General features: G+C 42.5%; 1 protein-coding gene across 1 annotated transcript; it reads left to right on the forward strand.

Moving 5' to 3' along the window:
• The first annotated feature begins 4,418 nt into the window (after positions 1 to 4,418).
• LOC138873036 (uncharacterized) lies at positions 4,419 to 5,074 on the forward strand. Its single transcript, XM_070151466.1, has 2 exons — positions 4,419 to 4,831; positions 4,942 to 5,074. Exons 1-2 carry the CDS (start codon positions 4,419 to 4,421, stop codon positions 5,072 to 5,074), a joined length of 546 nt encoding a protein of 181 aa, XP_070007567.1.
• The last annotated feature ends 13,774 nt before the right edge of the window (positions 5,075 to 18,848 follow it).

Raw genomic sequence — 18,848 nt, forward strand, 5'->3', positions numbered from 1 at the left:
TGTGCTTTCTTGATGATAATTGATATTTGTGGATCGGGTCGATCGCCTCGGTAGAAATAGAGGCATCTATGGTTCGCGCCATTCGTCCCTCTAGCAGTGCACAGTTTCTTTTATGTTGGATTGGGTCGTACGACCTCGGCAAAATGTGTGCATGGTATTTATGTGAAATCTTATTCATGACTTACTCTGTTAATGCCTTAAAGTGAAATTATTATAAGACATGACTGAAACTGATATATTGTTCTCTGCAAACTCTAAGCTTGCTATTATGCCCAGGTTATCCATGCTTAGTGAAATCTTTAATCATTATTGGTATTGTCCTTAGTAAGTGTATAGTCGACCCCTCGTCACTACTTCTTCGAGGTTAGACTGGATACTTGCTGGGTACATATTGTTTATATACTCATACTACGCTTCTGTACTTAATTGTATAGGATCTGAGGCAAGTACATCTAGCTACCAGTCTGGTGCGCATTCTTGATCGTAGACCGAGATTCCATGGTGAGCTGCTCCCTTCCTATGTCGTTCAGCAGCATGATGGAGTCTCTCTTTGCTTTTGACAGTCTATTCTATTTCAGACAGTAGGATAGGTTTATTCTTTTGTATATTCTACTAGATGCCCATATACTTGTGACACCAGGTCTTGGCACATACATTGGTAGACTATTCTTTTGGGTTGTATAACTATTATTGTACGTTGCTAATTATCACTTGTTTTAAATTCAATTTAAGAAATTGTTGTAACTATTTTAGTAAAGTGAAACAAGAACTCACTAATATTTCCGTGTTGGCTTGCCTGACAACAACGGTATTGGGCGCCATCACGACCCGTAATGAAATTGGGTCGTGACAACATGGTATCAGAGCACTACGTTCACGTAGGTCTCACAAGTCATGGGCAAACCTAATAGAGTCTTACGAATCGGTACAGAGACGTATGTATTTATTTTTGAGAGGCTATAGGGTGTTAGGAAACTACTCTTTATTCATTTCCTATCGTGTAGTGGTTGGTGCACTAAATTTCCCTCTTCTATTCTCTCACAGATGGAGAGGACGTGCACGACAGATGTTCCAAACCCGGGATGAGCTGCTCCCCCCATTGCTAGAGGCCGAGGCAAAGGCCGGGGGAGAGCATCGGTCCGAGGTAGGGGACGTAGGCGTCCTAGAGCTGCTCCAGTAACACCACCGACGGATCCTGCGGGAGATCCTATCATTGAGGAGCAGGGCGAGGTGCCTACAGTTGAGCCTACCCTGGCGGACTTCATGAAATCATCAGGTTTCCAGAAGGTCATGGGTCGTATGATGCAGTTCATGGACACCATGACTCAGGCTGGTTTATTTCTAGTGGATCCAGCTACATCACAGGCAGGAGAGGGAGCATAGACCCCTACTGCTAAGGCTCCTGGTCATGCAGCTGTAGTGTATCAGACTCCAGGTGCACTACCGCGGATGGGGCTCAGCCAGTTGCTGCAGTGGTGCCCAATCCTAGACCAGCTGCGGATGGTGATCCGCAGAAGCTATTGGACAGATGGACCAGGCTACACCCTCCTGTCTTCGGGGGTGAGCATCACAAGGATGCCCAGGATTTCATTGATAAGTGCAGGGACAGACTGCACAACATGAGGATATTGGAGTAGCACGGGGTTGACTTCACGACTTTCTAGGTAGAGAGCAGGGCCCGTAGATGGTGACAATCTTATATTTTTGGTAGGCCAGCAGGTTCTCCTCCCTTCACTTGGGGTCAGTTCACACAGTTATTCCTGGACAGGTATATCCCACCCTCTGAGAGGGAAAAGCTACGGTATCAGTTTGAGTAGCTGGAGTAGGGTCAGATGTGTGTGACCGACTATGAGGCGAGGTTTTCTGAGTTATCCCGCCATGCATTAATGATACTTCCTACTGACGTAGAGAGGGTGCGGAGGTTCGTTGTAGGGTTGCATTCTGGCATTAGGGCCAACATGGCTAGAGAGGTGGAGTGGGGACTCCTTATCAGCTAGTGGTGGAGATTGCTCGGAGGATTGAGGGCTACCGTCTGAGGGGTAGGGAGCATATGTACCAGGACAAGAGGGCTAGATTCTCCAAAGAGTTCAGAGGTGCCCCGGCTAAGGGTAGAAGTCAGTTTGGGAGGGGTCAGCCTAGCAGGCCCCCATATTCAGCACCACCACCTGCTCGAGGTGCTCCAGTGCGCCCCTATTTTAGTGTCATACCAGAGAGCTCATACCGTCCACCGACTATTCAGGCTTCTCCCAGTGGGTCTATAGGCTATCAGGGTCAGCTATTGGGGATGTAGGCCGGCGCACCGCGGGGTTGTTTCGAGTGTAGAGATCTGGGTCATATGAGGAGGTACTGCCCCAGGCTTCGGGTCAAGACAGTACAGCAGGTTTAACAGCCCATGATTACAACACCGGTTGCCCAGCCGCCTAGAGGTGGAGGACAGACTGGTAGAGGCCTTCCTAGAGGTGGAGGCCAGGTAGGGAAAGGTCATCCAGCTGCCGCTCAATCAGGTGGAGGCCAGTCAGCCGGCGCTCTAGCCAGATTCTATGCCCTTCCGGCCAGACCAGATGCATTGGCCTCAGATGTCATTATCAAAGGTATTATTTCCGTCTGCGGTAGAGATGCTTCAGTGCTATTTGATCCAGGGTCTACATATTCATATGTGTCATCTATATTTGCTCATTTCCTGGTTATTCCTCGTGAGCCTTTGGGCACGCATGTTCACGTGTCCAATCCTGTTGGCGATTCTATGGTTGTGGATCAGATCTAGAGGTCATTTGTGGTCACATTCTGTGGTTTCGAGACTAGAGCAGATCTCTTATTGCTCGATATGATCGACTTTGAGGTCATCCTGGGCATGGATTGATTATCCCCACATTACATCGTCCTTGATTGCCATGCCAAGACTGTTACATTAGCAATACCGGGGTTGCCAAAGTTGGAGTGGAAGGGTTCCACAGTTGATACATCTAGTCGGGTTATTTCTTTTCTGAAGGCTAGACATATGGTTGAGAATGGGTGTTTGGCTTATCTAGCATATGTTCGGGACACCACCGCATAGTCTTCGATGATTGATTCAATTTCGGTAGTATAGGAGTTCGCCGATGTGTTTCCTTCTGACCTTCCTGGCATGCTACTAGATCGTGATATTGATTTTTGTATTGATTTAGCTCCAGGTACCCAGCCTATGTCTATTCAACTGTACCATATGGCTCCTAAAGAGTTGAAAGAGTTGAAAGAGCAGCTTGGGGAGTTGTTGGCAAAAGGGTTTGTTGGACGAAATATGTCGGGGTGCACTAGTGTTGTTTGTAAAGAAAAAGGATGGGACCATGCGGATGTGCATTGATTACCGCCAGTTGAACAAGGCTGCCATCAAGAACAAGTACCCGTTTCCACGTATTGATGATTTGTTCGACCAGTTGTAGGGTGCTAGGGTGTTCTCTAAGATTGACTTGAGATCAGGGTACCATCAGTTGAGGATTCGGGACTCAAATGTTCTGAAGACTGCTTTCCGTACCAAATATGGTCATTATGAGTTTCTGGTGATGTCCTTTGGCTTGACTAATGCCCCAGCGGCATTTATGGACTTGATGAACAGGGTGTTCAGACCTTATATTGATTCCTTTGTCATTGTCTTCATTGACGACATATTGATAAACTCACGTAACCTATGGGAGCACGAGCAGCATTTGAGAGTAGTGCTTCAGACCTTGCGAGAGCAGAAGCTATATGCTTAGTTCTCCAAGTGTGAGTTTTGGCTAGAGTTAGTGACATTCTTGGGGCATATTGTGTCAGGAGAGGGTATCAAGGTGGATCCCAAGAAGATTGAGGCAGTTCAGAGTTGGCCACATCCTACTTTAGTGACCGAGATCTGGAGTTTCCTGGGGTTAGCAGGTTATTACCAACGATTCGTGCAGGGGTTTTCATCTATTGCATCACCTTTGACTAGATTTACCCAAAAGGGTACTCCTTTCCGCTGGTCCGATGATTGTGAGACGAGCTTTCAAAAGCTCAAGACGGTTTTGCCTACAGCACCAGTTCTTGTGTTGCCTTCCGGTTCAGGGATGTATACGGTATATTGCGACTCTTCATGCGTTGTCTTGGGTTGTGTATTGATGCAGGAGGGGCGAGCTATTGCATATGCTTCGCGTCAACTGAATATTTATGAGAAGAATAATCTTGTGCACGATCTAGAGTTGGTGGTGGTTATTCATGCTCTTAAGATATGGAGGCAATATCTGTATGGGGTGTCATGTGAGGCTTACACTAATCATCGCAGCTTACAATATTTGTTCAAGTAGAGGGATCTCAATTTGAAGCAGCGTAGATGGCTTGAGTTACCGAAGGATTATGACATCACCATTCTTTATTATCCGGGCAAGGCAAATGTTGTCGCGGATGCCTTGAGTAAGAAAGCAGAGAGTATGGGTAGCTTGGAATTCATTTCAGCAAAGGAGAGGCCATTAGCTTCGGACATTCAGTCCTTGGCTAATAGACTTGTGAGGTTTAACATCTTAGAGCCCAGCCGAGTTTTTGCGTGTGTTGTTGCTCAGTCTTCACTTTTGGGGCAGATCAAGGCTCGACAGTTTGAGGATCCGCATTTGGCAGTTCTTAGTGAGACGGTGCTACAGGGTAGTGCCAAAGAGGTTTCTATTGGCGAGGATGGTGTCTTGCGGCTCCAGGGTCGCCTATGTGTTCATAATATCGATGGCTTGAGGGAGAGGATTCTAGAGGAGGCACATAGTTCGCGGTATTCTATTTACCCATATGATACAAAGATGTATCATGACGTGAGACAGTATTATTGGTGGCAACGGATGAAGAAAGACATAGTTGAGTATGTGGCTCGGAGTTTGAATTGTCAGTAGGTTAAGTATGAGCACCAGAGGCCAGGTGGACTATTGCAGCATATTCCTATACCTGAGTGGATTAGGTCATTGTCGACAGGTTGACCAAGTCAGCCCACTTTATTCCAGTGATGACTACTTATTCTTCAGAGAGGTTGGCTCAGATTTACATTTGGGATATATTCTGGTTGCACGGTGTGCCTGTTTCCATCATATCAGATAGGGGCTTTTAGTTCACTTCCATTTATAGAAAGCCATTCAGAGTGAGTTGGGGACTGATAACTAGGGATTCTATTCTAGTTTATGCTCCTTTTTGCTTGAATTTTGGACTAAAATGTGTACAAGTATTCCCAAAAAGCTAACTTGTTATGCTTGTTTGTAGTGCTTGGTCAATGTCGGGAATATCATGTTTAGGGTGATCACTAGTGTGGTCAATGAGGGTGACAGATCATACCCCTTCCCAAACTTCCTTACAATGTATTTGGAAGATCAGGAGGTGGAGAAAAGAAAATTTGATGTGAAGGTGAAACCCAAGATGCCCTTTTCATGGTACAGCCTCAAGGCTGATGACAACCCCAAAACCAAAGAACCCAAAGGCAAAGTCACTACTTCTGCTGGCCAGTCTGAAGAGCCAGTAGTAGTAGTCCCTTCTTCGCAACCACCTCCAACTGCCATACTAGATCCTACCTCCAGACCATCTACTTCCACCCCTCCCGATATTCCATCCTCCTCAGCATACCCATTGACTGCCCACAGATTGAACCAAACTCTCTCCAGTATCAACAACTGGATGCAGGCGGCAATTTCTAAGTTGTCTGTACTATCTAGTTCAATGGCAGCCCAATCAGTGCCCCCAAACTTCCACCCCTCCCAAAATTCCATCCTTCTCAGCATACCCATTGATTGCCCACAGATTGAACCAAACTCTCTCCAGTATCAACAACTGGATGCAGGCAGCAACTTCTAAGCTGTCTGTACTATCTAGTTCAGTGGCAGCCTAATCAGTGCCCCCACATCCACAGGTGCTAGCTTCGGTAGAGGAGACTCTCAAGGAGCTTCTAACAACTAGAAGAAACTCCTTAATAACCAAAAGCTGATAATGGATGCTCTTGTTGATCAGGAGAAAACATTTAAGGAGCTGAGCAAGAGCACAAAGAAGCTGAAGAAGATGCGGGCCTCGAAGGAATCGGTCAAGGAATTGAGGGGATAAGTGGAGAAGATGAAGGCAGCAGACCATTTGCCATTGGAGATGCTATTGCATGATCAGCCTCCAGTAGTTGAGACAGAGCAGGTTTTGGAGCAGGAGCTTGAGAGAGCTCTAAAGAGGAGGAGGATGATCCCCCAGGTGGATGATGTTGAGATTGAGTTGGCAGAGACGGAGGGTGCTGCTTCTGGCCAGCCACAGGCCCCTGGGACAGCTGATCCAGGTGCCCAGCCATAGGATCCCGTGCTACCACAAGACCCTATGTAGACGGATTCTAACTTTCATTTGAGGGGGTGGCCCTACTTTGATTTTTGATTTGATAGTTGGACTATAATTATGACACTATTTTCTTTCTTTATGCGATTTTTCACTTTTAGTATGTATATAACTCTACCTTTTATATTACTTTTCGTTATTTTTCTAGTTTGGTCTGTATATAAAGTTACTCTCATGTATATATTCATCCCTTCTTATGTATATTCATCTAACCCCCCCCCCCCTTTTACATATTTAGTTTACTCTTCGCATTCTACTTCATAGCTTCTTTTGCAATTTCCTTAATAGTATAGCTTCTTACTTCATTTAATAGCTTTTTTTCGGTTCGTAGCTTCTTATTTTTCAAGTTTAAATGATCAATAAGCCTTTGGTTTTCTTAATGTCGTGGTTCTTTTCAAAGGTTGAATTTGTGTGAACTGGGTGGCTCTTCCTGATGATGGATAGCATGACAACCTTCTTAAGGGTTTGTCTGTTTTTCTTTTTGTTATTGTGTAAATAATGGTTAGTAAGCAATGGCGCCTCAGGAAAAGTTTCTCTTGGGCCTGTTCATGTATAGCCAATAATAAAAGATCCAGACGGGTCTCTAGACTCCCAATAGTCACTACACACGACCGATACATACGGTCTACAACAATAGTATTACCTACTAGGGTAGATACATGAACTGGTATAGCCAATGTGACTGTCTTAGCATGATAGTCAAGAATAGCACGACACGAAGATAGCCAATCCATGCCTAAAATGACATCGAAATCCACCATACACAATAATAAAAGATCCAGACAGGTCTCCAGACTCCCAATAGTCACCACACACGACCGATACATACGGTCTACAAGACCGTAGCTTCTTGACTATCATGCTAAGACAGTCACATTGGCTATACCAGGTGTGCCACGGATTGAGTGGCGAGGTGTGACTGTTTATGTTCCCAGTAGAGTGATCTCATTCTTGAAAACCTAGCGTATGGTTGGGAAGGGTTGTCTTTCATATCTAGCCTTTGTGAGGGATCTCGGTGCTGAGACTCCTAGTATTTATTCTATTCCAGTTGTGAGGGATTTTCCCGATGTATTTCCTGCAGACCTGTCGGGCATGCCACCGGACAGGGATATTGATTTTGGTATTGACCTGGTGCCGAGCACTCAACCCATTTCTATTCCATCGTATCGTATGACACCAGCGGAGTTGAAGGAATTAAAGGAGCAGCTTCAGGAACTCCTGGATAAAGGGTTCATTTGGCCTAGTGTGTCACCATGGGGTGCGTTGGTTCTATTCGTGAAGAAGAAGGATGGCACTATGAGAATGTGCATTGATTATAGACAATTGAACAAGGTAACAATTAAGAACAAGTATCATTTGCCTCGCATTGATGATTTATTCGACCAGCTTCAGGGAGCGAGAGTGTTCTCCAAGATTGATCTCCATTCAGGTTATCACCAGTTGAAGATCAGGGACTCGGATATTCTTAAGACAGCTTTTAGGACCAGATATGGTCATTATGAGTTCTTGGTGATGTCTTTTGGGCTGACCAATGCCCCAGCAGCGTTCATGCATTTGATGAACAGTGTGTTCCGACCTTATCTTGATTCATTTGTCATAGTCTTCATTGATGATATTCTGGTGTATTCACATAGTCAGGAGGAGCACGCGGAGCATTTGAGCGCGGAGCATTTGAGAGTTGTGTTGCAGAGATTGAGAGAGGATAAGCTTTATGCAAAATACTCCAAGTGTGAGTTTTGGCTCAGTTTAGTGGCTTTCTTGGGGCACGTGGTGTGCAGCGAGGGTATTCACGTTGACCCGAAGAATATAGAGGTGGTACAGAGTTGGTCCAGACCATCTTAGCCACAGAGATTCGCAGCTTTCTTGGTTTTGCAGGTTATTATCGCCGTTTTATTCAGGGATTCTCATCTATTGCATCGCCCTTGACCAAGTTGACTCAGAAGGGTGCTTCATTGTATGGTCGGACGAGTGTGAGGAGAGCTTTCAGAAGCTCAAGATAACTTTGACCACAGCTCCAGTATTAGTTTTACCAGCAGCTTCAGGTTCATATACCGTGTATTGTGATGCTTCGAGAGTTGGCATTGGTTGTATATTGATGCAGAAGGGTAGAGTTATTGCTTATTCTTCTCGTCAGTTGAAGCCCCATGAGAAGAACTACCCCGTTCATGATTCGGAGTTGGCTGCCATATTCACGCGTTGAAGATTTGGAGGCATCACGTGTATGGTGTGTCTTGTGAGGTGTTTACTGATCATCACAGTCTCCAGCACTTGTTCAAACAGAAGGATCTTAATTTAAGGCAGCGAAGATGGTTGGAGTTGCTTAAGGATTATGATATCACTATATTGTACCATCTGGGAAAGGTCAATGTGGTGGTTGATGCCTTGAACCGAAAGGCGATGAGTATGGGGAGTTTGGCATATATTACATTTGTGGAGAGACCACTTGTAGTTGATGTTCAGGCTTTGGCCAATTGGTTCGTGAGGTTAGACATTTCAGAGCCCAGTCGGGTGTTGGCTTGTGTGGTTTCTCGGTCTTCCTTATATGATCGAATTAGAGAGCTCCAGTATGATGATCCACATTTGCTTGTCCTTAAGACAGAGTTCAACACGATGATGCCAGAGATGTGCCTTTGGGTGATGATGGGGTGTTAAGGATGCAGGGCCGGATTTGTGTGCCCAATGTAGATGGGTTTCGGGAGTTGATTCTAGAGGAGGCCGGTATTCCATTTATCCGGGTGCCGCGAAGATGTATCAGGATTTGAGGCAGCATTATTAGTGGAGGAGAATGAAGAAAGACATTGTGGGATTTGTAGCTCGGTGTCTCAATTGTTAGTGGGTGAAATATGAGCATCAGAGACCGGCTGGCTTGCTTCAGCGGATAGATATTCCAGAGTGGCAATGGGAGAGGATCACGATAGACTTTGTAGTCGGACTTCCATGGACTTTGAGGAAGTTCGATGTTATTTGGGTGATTGTGGATCGGCTGACCAAGTCCGCTCACTTCATTCCTGTGTGTACTACCTATTCTTCAGAGCGGTTGGCAGAGATTTATATTTGGGAGTTTGTTCGGTTGCATGGTGTCCTAGTTTCCATCATTTCAGATAGGGGTACTCAGTTCACTTTGCAGTTTTGGAGGTCTGTGCAGCGAGAGAGGGGCACTCAGGTTGAGTTGAGCACAACTTTTCACCCTCAGACGGACGGGCAGTCCGAGCGCACTATTCAGATATTGGAGGACATGTTGCATGCTTGTGTCATTGATTTCGGAGGGTCATGGGATCAATTTTTACCGCTTGTAGAGTTTGCTTACAACAACAACTACCAGTCGAGTATTCAGATGGCTCCATATAAGGCTTTGTATGGGAGATGGTGTAGACCTCCAGTTGGTTGGTTTGAGCCCGGTGAGGCTAGGCTATTGAGGACAGACTTGGTGCAGGATGCTCTAGAAAAGGTGAAAGTGATTGAGGAAAGGCTTCGTACAGCGCAGTCGAGGCAAAAGAGCTATGCTGATAGGAAGGTTCGAGATGTGTCCTACATGGTTGGCGAGAAGGTTCTATTGAAGGTTTCACCCAAGAAGGGTGTTATGAGATTTGGGAAGAAAGGGAAATTGAATCCGCGGTTCATTGGGCCTTTTGAGGTGCTTCGGAGGATTAGGGAGGTGGCTTATGAGCTTGCTTTGCCACCCAGCTTGTCGAGTGTGCATCCGGTATTTCATGTTTCAATGCTCCGGAAGTATATTGGAGATCCGTCTCATGTTCTGGATTTTAGCACGGTTCAGTTGGATGATGATTTGACCTATGATGTTGAGCCAATATCTATTTTGGGTCGTCAGGTTCGGAAGTTGAGGTCAGAGGATATAGCTTCAGTGAAAGTGCAGTGGAGAGGTCGCCCCGTGGAGGAGGCTACCTGGGAAACGGAGCGGGAGATGCGGAGAAGATATCCTCACCTATTTGAGGCTTCAGGTATGTTTCTTGATTCGTTTGAGGACGAACGTTTGTTTAAGTTGGGGAGGATGTGACGACCCAGCCAGTCGTCTCATGAGTTACCGTTCCGTTTTCCCTGTTTTTGCTTCTTTATGCTTTGTTTATCCGTGTTATGTGGTATCGGGTTGGTCGGATCGAATCCAGAGTGATTTTGGTAAGGTTTGAGACACTTAGTCTCTTTTGAGGAAGCTTAAGTTGGAAAAGTTAATCGGATGTTGACTTATGTGTTAGCGGGCTCGGATGTGAGTTCCGATGGCTCGGTTAGCTTTGGGAGGTGATTTGGGACTTAGGAGTGTGATTGGAATGGGTTTTGGAGGTTCATAGTAGATTTAGTCTTGAATTGGCGAAGTTAATATTTTGGCGATATCCGGTTGGTAGGTGAGATTTTGATATAGGTGTCGGAATGGAATTCCGAGAGTTGCAGTAATTCTGTTGTGTTATTTGGGATATGTGTGCAAAATTTTAGGTCATTCGTACGTGGTTTTGTCGGGTTTTTGATCAAAAATGGAATTCGGAAGGGTTTTGAAAGTTAGGCTTGAATCCGATGTGTTTTGGTTGATTTGATGTTGTTTGAGGTGTTTTGAAGATTGGAACAAGTTTGAACGAGGTTTTGGGATATGTTGGTGCCTTTGGTTGAGGTCCCGGGGGCCTCGGGGGAGTTTCATAGGGTTGAACGGATCATTCTAAGTTAAGAAAAATTACAGAATTTGGTTTCAGCTATTGCAGGTATCTTACTCTTCGCGTTCGTGAGTGGACCCTCGTGTTTGCGAAGAGTCAGTGGAGGAAGGTGGGATTTTATCCTTTGCGTTCGCGAGGAAGGCTCCGTGTTCATGAAGGGCTGGATGTTCGTGCATCGCGTTCGCGAGAAGGGCAGCGCGTTCGCGTAGAGTAATTTGGTCAGCTGGGTCTGAGGTCGAGTTGTTCATCGCGTTCGCGAGAGAGGGAGTGCATTCGCGAAGGGTAAGTCTGAGGAACCATTGCGTTTGCGAGGGGCATGACACGTTTGCGTAAGAGGATTTTTGGTCAAAGTCATTTTGTGCTTCGCGAACGCGAGGCGTTGACCACGTTCGCGAAGAAGGAATTAAGGCCTGGGCAGAAGGTTTAAAAGGTCGTCTTGTCCGCGAATGTGGGGTTTATTTCTTCCATTGTTGGTCGTTTTTGGAGCTTTTTGAAAGGGATTGAAGAGGGATTCAAGGGGAACCACTTGGAGGTAAGATTCTTGGACTTAAAACTCGATTCCAATGTGAATTCCACCTAAATAATCATGGAAAATAAGCCAAAAATTGAAGAACTAGGGCTAGGAAATTTAGACCTTTGATTGAGGATTTGAAGTACCATTTGAGGTCGGATTTCAGAACTTTTGAAATATATGAACTCGTGGGGAGATAAGGAATATATTGATGTAAAAATTATCGAATTCCGAGACGTGGGGCCGGGGGTTGGGTTTTGGTAATTTCGGGATTTGTGTCGTATTTTCATTATTTTCTCTTAGGCTTCGTTCCCTTAGCATATTTTGACGTCCTCGTTCTGATTTTGGATAGATTCGACGTGAGTGGAGCCCGATTCGAGGGGCAAAGGCGTCGCGAGCTAGAGATTTGACCGATTTGAGGTGAGTAATGATTATAAATGATGTTCTAAGGGTTTGAAATCTCGGATTGCACATCGTAGTGCTATATTGAGGTGAGGCACATGCTTGATGACGAGCGTGGGGTCGTGCACTATTGGGGATTGTGACTTGGTCCATCCCGACTGATGGTTTTACCGTGTATTTGACTGAAATTTATTTGCTATCATCATTATTTTGGATGAATGCCATATTTGGGCTTCGTGCCAACTATTTGAATCCTTCGGAGATTTTTACTGGTACTTCCTCACTATTTTGACTTTATACTTGAACTCAGCCATGTTATTTTCCACTATTTTCATACTCAGCCAAGTTTACTCAGTTTTAATACTTAAATGATATTTTAAATGATGTTTGGGCTGAGAAATACTGTTTTAATATTGCCCGGGTGGCTTGTGAGGATTTTGACTAAGTAAGGCCGAGGGCCTATGTTGTGAGGAAACATTTGATACTGATTATGAGGCCGAGGGCCTGAGATATGTATGCAAACGAGGTGGATTGATTGATATGAGGCCGAGGGCCTAGTGATGATGCCACGAGGTGGCTTGATATTGCGCTTGGGCTGTAGGGGCCCCTCCATGAGCCTGTACACCCCCAGTGAGCGTGGTTACCCATTGTAATGTGAGATTGAGCCCGAGGGGATGGTATTGTTCTGAGATATTTCCCGAGGGTCGAAATTCTATGTGTTTATTTTTCCTTAATTGCCGTCAATTACCTGCTTATTTCTTGAAAGAGGATTTTACTCATCGTTTCACTGGTTTACTAGTTTTCAAATGGTTTTACTGCTTCATTATAGAATGCCTTGTGCCTTACATGTTTTCTTGCTTTCAGTCTTTATTTACATTTGTTACTCACTGAGTTGGAGTAATCAGTTTACTCCCTGCACCCTGTGTTCAGATTCAGGCGTAGCTGGTCCCGCTCCCGAGTGCTGATCATTCCAGCTTCAAGCGGATTCGAGGAGTCTTTATGTAGTTGTTGGCGTTCGCAGCCCGGAGCTCCTCCCTATCTCTTTTCCTTTATGTCCTGAGTTTAGTACTAAACTCTGTAGTTACTTTGGAGTATTCAGTATTGTTAGATGCTCGTGACTTGTGACACCCCGGTTAGGGCAGTGTTGGGTTGTACTTCTGCATTTTATTGATATTACCTGCTACTTAGTATTATTACATCATGTTTTAGACTGCTTTCTTGCTGTTTGACTATTTAAAAAGGGAATTGGGTTTAATTGGCTGGCCTTGTCTTCACGAGAGGCGTCATCACGACCGAGTTCGTATTTGGGATCATGACAAGAACTTCCAACTTCCACATTCGATGTCGAAACCTATCAAATCACGTTTGATTGACCTACGGACCTCCGAATCCATTTCCGAACGCGCTCCCGATACTAGAATCACCATAAGGAGCTATTACCAGACTCGGAATCTCAAACGGACATCGATAACAATAACATTGAAATGCATTTCGACCCTAATTTATGAAATTCTTCCAAAATGCTAACTTCCACAATAGGTGCCGAAATGCTCCCGGGGCATCCAAAACCTCATCCGAACATACATCCAAGTCCAAAATCATCATACGATCCCGTTGGACCTTCAACTCTTGATTCCGAGATTGTTTACTCAAAATCCAACCTTAGTCAGAATCTTCCAACTTAAAGCTTCCAAAATGAGAATTCTCTTTCCAAATCAACTCCGAACTTCAATTCCGACCATGAGAATAAGTCATAATACCTGAAAGTATAGCTGCTCGTGGCCTCAAACCGCCAAACAACGTGCTATATCTCAAAAAGACCGGTCGGATCATTGCATAGAAAGGTTATCACTTAATTACATTAGCATATATAATTTATTCTTATATACAAAATAATATAATAGACTCTACCTATTTTAGACTTCATACTTCTCTATATTTTTCTCAGTATATATATCTCTCACTCAATATCTCTTCGATTCGGCTTTTGCAGGTAAATCTGATCGGAGCCTGAAGAATGCTGAAGGAAATGATTCAATTAGTTTAAATCCAAAGTTGCAGTCTCAGACCTGTTGTTAATACAAGAATTGGGGTTGGCCAACTTTAACAATGTATTTTATCATTATCACTTTGGAACAAAATTCTTATTATGACATGCGATCTTCGATGTAATTAAGTGCAAACAGTGGAAAAAATTAAAGTTTCGTATATTAGATTTTATTCGGGTATGTTCAACGTGAAGACATGCGCTTAAACTCCATCGACAATTATTAAAAAGCTTCGTAGCTATAAATTCGAAAGTCGAATTTTGCGAAAGTATTATCTGTTTGGTTTGTTACAAATGATTAGGAGTATCATTTGAAGTTTATATCTTAATATTGAGAGGAAGATTCAAGTTGGTTTTGGTTAAAATTTCAGATTACAACTCGATAAAAAAACAATTAAATTGTATATATTTTGAATGTTAGGTGTACAAACGACACATAAAATGTATACGACTAACATAATTGTATATAAGTTGTATGTAAATTATAGTTTTTTGACTGAATTTTGTACAAAAAGAATTGCATACAAGTTGTGTGTAACTTGTATGTAACTTGTAGCTTTTGACCAGATTTTGTACAATAAAATTACGGAGCTTTTGCATCTAAACCACATTTTGGGGTCACAATTGAACCTATACCCATTTTGCAAAAACTTTTGCAAGTCTACTCACTTTACAATCAACTTCAGACTTATCTGGTTTGATGTTTAAATGAAATAGTCTGAAGTAAAAAATTGCACTTCAAATGCACTTAAGGCCAAAAGATCTGAAGTGTAACAAACGTTTTCCTACACTTAAAGCCAATAAATCTAAGTGAAAAAATTGCATTTTAGATGCACTTAAGGCCAAATGGTCTGAAGTGCAACCAGCGCTTTTATGCATTTAAGGCCAAATAGGCCCGAAATGCAAATTGCCAAAAACAGAAATTTGTTCCTAGAATTAAAACAATCCAATATACGATTTAATACCTAAATTGTCTCCAAATGAGCTTAAATTTGAAACATAACCTCCAAATATCATCAAGAACAAACTTCAATCATCAATTTATCAAAAAAAATAATAAATCTAACGAACCCATTTGCAATTAAAAAAAAAAAAGTAACCCTAAGCAATAGTAAAAAATAAAGCGTCATAACAGCTCACCATTGTAAAATATCATAAACTACCTTAAAATATGTTCACAAACACCATATAAAATCACTGTCACAAGAAGAAGAAGAAGAAGAAGAAGAAGAAGAAGAAGAAGAAGAAGAAGAAGAAGAAGAAAGATGAGAAAAGGGCCTGAAGTTGTTTTAAAAAGTGGGTACAAGTTAAACAAATTTTAAAAAGTAGGTACAAGTTAAATGGGGGCGACCAAATAGGGTGTCCGTGCAAATTTTACCAAAAAATTGTATTCAAATTATATTAATTGTAGCTTTTGACCAAATTTGTATATTTTGTATTTAAAAAAAAACTTTAGTTACTTTTTATAAATAGAAAAATCTAGCAAAACTGGATAAATATTATTCGAATTTTGTACATATACGAAAAAATTCCTTTTAATCTTATAAAAAAAGGAAAAATTGAAGTTTAAAATTCGACAGGCCCGATGACACAATGGACTAAGTAATCCATAACATCATGCAGGATTAAAATATTTGATAGGCTTTTCTTTTGGAGTGTCCAGTGAGTTGAATGACATGTATTTTCAATAATTTGCACAAGTGTCTTCCGAGTTTCAACGACAAGCGTCTTCTCACCATTTTTATTTCTTTCCTTCTTCTAGTCAACTAACCAATTATTTTCTCTCACAATAATCACATAACCATCAAGTTGCCGGGAATTTTAGTAGCTCAGTATATTTGCTACCTGAACTTCTAAGCATCTTCTCGCCATTTTTATTTCTTTCCATTCTCTAGTCAATTAACTAATTATTTTCTCTCGAAATAATAACACAACCACCAAGATGCCGGGAATTTTAGTAGCTCACTATATTCGCTACCTGAACTTTTAATTTGTTAGTAAGAGTTCCATTCTTCACCCTCTTCCCCATTTTCCCTTCCCCTGCTCAATATATATATATATATATATATATATATATATATATATAAACCAAAAGTAACTTTCCAGCTATAAGTCATTCCTAACCGAACCACCTAAATGGGAAAGAAGGAAACTTTAACCAAGTAACTGTTTGACCAAAAAATGATAATCTTTGGTTAACTAATTAATCAGTTATAAAAGAGATTTAATATATATATAAACCAAAAGTAACTTTCCAGCTATAAGTCATTCCTAACCAAACCACCTAAATGGGAAAGAAGGGAACTTTAACCAAGTAACTGTTTGACCAAAAAATGATAATCTTTGGTTAACTAATTAATCAGTTATAAAAGAGATTTAATCCTGGTTAAAGCTAGTAACTACAGATCTTAGACTAACAACAATAACAATATACCCAGTAAAATTCCACTAGTAGGGTTAACTACAGATCTTAGACCAATGATGTGAAAAGAAAGTGGGCAGTGGAGAAACGGATTTAATGCGTAAGTGTTAAATGCATTGAATGTAATAATATGTTAGAGGTATCAGATGTTAAATAGCAATAAATGACACTAAATGTAAATAAAGAGGAAGATTCACCCAATATTGAATGAGGTAGATGATTCCTTCCTCTGACAATGATGAACGACAAGAATATAACAAAAATAGTGAGCACTTTCTTGGATCTGGTGGAAATGACAATGGATAAGGTATTAGATGTTAAATAGCAATAAATGGCACTAAATGTAAATAAAGAGGAAGATTCACCCAATATTGAATGAAGTGGATGATTCCTTTCTCTGACAATGATGAATGACACGAATATAACAAAAATAGTGAGCACTTTCTCGGATCTGGTGAAAATGACAATGGATATTCCAAAAAGGTCGAATCTCTTTAGAAAGTTGTTCTTTGTATTTATTTAGAGAGCTTGCTTTTCAAAAGAGTTCTTATCATATGGAATATTACATGCCTTTTGCCTTATCTCTCATACTATTTATATGGGATATTCCCAAAGAACCATAAAAAGTACAAACAGAGAGAATATTCAATAGAATATTCCCTCTGAAGATCCCAAAGCAAAACTAGTTGTTACTTCTATCTATGCTGCTCGACCTCGGCCCTGATGAACCACTCAACGGCTTGTTCTGTTGATCACTAACCGACTTCGACCAAACTGCCCATATTGATTTGCAAGTCACTCATAACAATCGTCTCCGCGTGCCGAATTTCTTTAGTCTAACTTTGACCCATACAGTTAGTCACTTTGCTTATCGAGGTTGTCTTTGTTCGACCTCGGTGAGCGGACTTCATTAGTCGTAGTTTGAGAAATTCGGATGGGGAGGTTGAGTAGTGAGGATCACGACCGAGATGGTGATGTGGCCTTTTGAGAACCACACTTAATGATGTTGGTTCAGAATGATGTCACAGCCTCACGCGTCATCATTACTCATCTTCCCAATGCATTGCATCGCTTCCTGTATCCATGTCGTTTCGATCCTTGTACATTTGACGGTTGATTGTCTCGATTCGAGTGCCGATGTTCTCTATAAATAAGGGTGGGGAACCCTTTGTGTAAAACTTTATATTTTCCAACCTCTGAACCTGCATCTTTTCTTCTCTTCTTCTTCTTCTTCTTCTTCTTCTTCTTCTTCTTCTTGTGTTCCTACTCCAGTTGCTTCCATTTTTCGCACTCTTACTCTCCTTTCTAGTTCGAGTGATTCCTGTTATTTTTGCCTCTTTCGAGCTCGTGTCTTATGTATTTACAACTAACCAAAAATGGTTTATACACCTCTTGTCTCCAATGAGGTTCCTGGACCAACCACACTAGTAGTGAGAATGCCCCCTCACGATGATGATGTTGTTGTCGCTGCCGATGATGAGAGCTTTCCCGCCATGGAGGAAATTATTCCTCATAGTGATAAGGCCAGGTCGGACTTCTCGAAGTAACCTGTAAACGAGCCTGAACCTGTAAAGTCCAAAATGGATGCAGCCCATCTTGCCGAGCTTAGGGCCAAGTAGAACATCCCTGCCCACATTGACCTGGTCCCAGCTGGGAACGACGTAATCCATATTCATCGTCCTGGGTATTGTGCATTTTATGCGTACCTGTTCTAAGTGGGCTATTCTCTTCCTCTTCCCTCGTTGGTAGAGGAATTCTGACACTACTACGGCATCTGTCCGGCCCAGCTCTCCCCCTTATTTATAAACTCTTCCTTGTGTTGATAAAGTACCTCGGGATTTCCATCCGCCATCTGCTACACCTTTTCCCGCCAATCTTTCACAGGGGTACGATGATATACCTCTGCCACCATGGGATCGAGGGATTGGTGGTGAAGATGGACGATAATGAAAATCGTCAGTTTTCATTTAACTTCTTCTACATTAAGACCGAACATGTGGTGGCAAACTCCAGTGGATTCCCTGAAGTGTGGAAATTCGCCCCTAAGTGTTTTTGCTAACGGATTGATTGTTTTGTCTATCTCCGGTGACTTAATCATTCTTCTTCCCTCTTTTGTGTAGCCAAGAGGGAGCCTGCTATATTGGTCGCCGACATTCACGATTAGATGAGTCAAATTTTACCCAAAACGGTGGGGATCTAGAATGGTTGTCGTTCAATAAGAAGTTTGTACGTAAACCTTCCTCGACCGATAAGTCATTCATTTCGATCTTCTGTTTCTTCTATTTTCATGCCATCTTCTTTTTCACTCCCTTCCTTCATGTAGTAGGGTCAGTTTAACTTCTGTTTTGTTTCCAGGTGTCACACCTCCTTTTTCCGCACCAGAGAAGGTGCAAGGGAGTTTTTCCAATTAAAGGACAATCGAAACGGGATTTATTTATTTATTTCAGAGTCGCCACTTGGGAGATTTAGGGTGTCCCAAGTCACCAA

This window comes from Nicotiana sylvestris, chromosome 7, assembly GCF_000393655.2.
Source record: "Nicotiana sylvestris chromosome 7, ASM39365v2, whole genome shotgun sequence".
NCBI classification, from domain to species: Eukaryota; Viridiplantae; Streptophyta; class Magnoliopsida; order Solanales; family Solanaceae; genus Nicotiana; species Nicotiana sylvestris.

What these genes read in the sequence shown, in the direction of transcription:
- LOC138873036 (XM_070151466.1), top strand. Translation starts at nt 4,419, where the DNA reads ATGGGTAGCTTGGAATTCATTTCAGCAAAGGAGAGGCCATTAGCTTCG. An exon ending in ATGAAGAAAGACATAGTTGA is followed by an intron (nt 4,832 to 4,941) that starts GTATGTGGCTCG and finishes CATTGTCGACAG; the next exon opens with GTTGACCAAGTCAGCCCACT.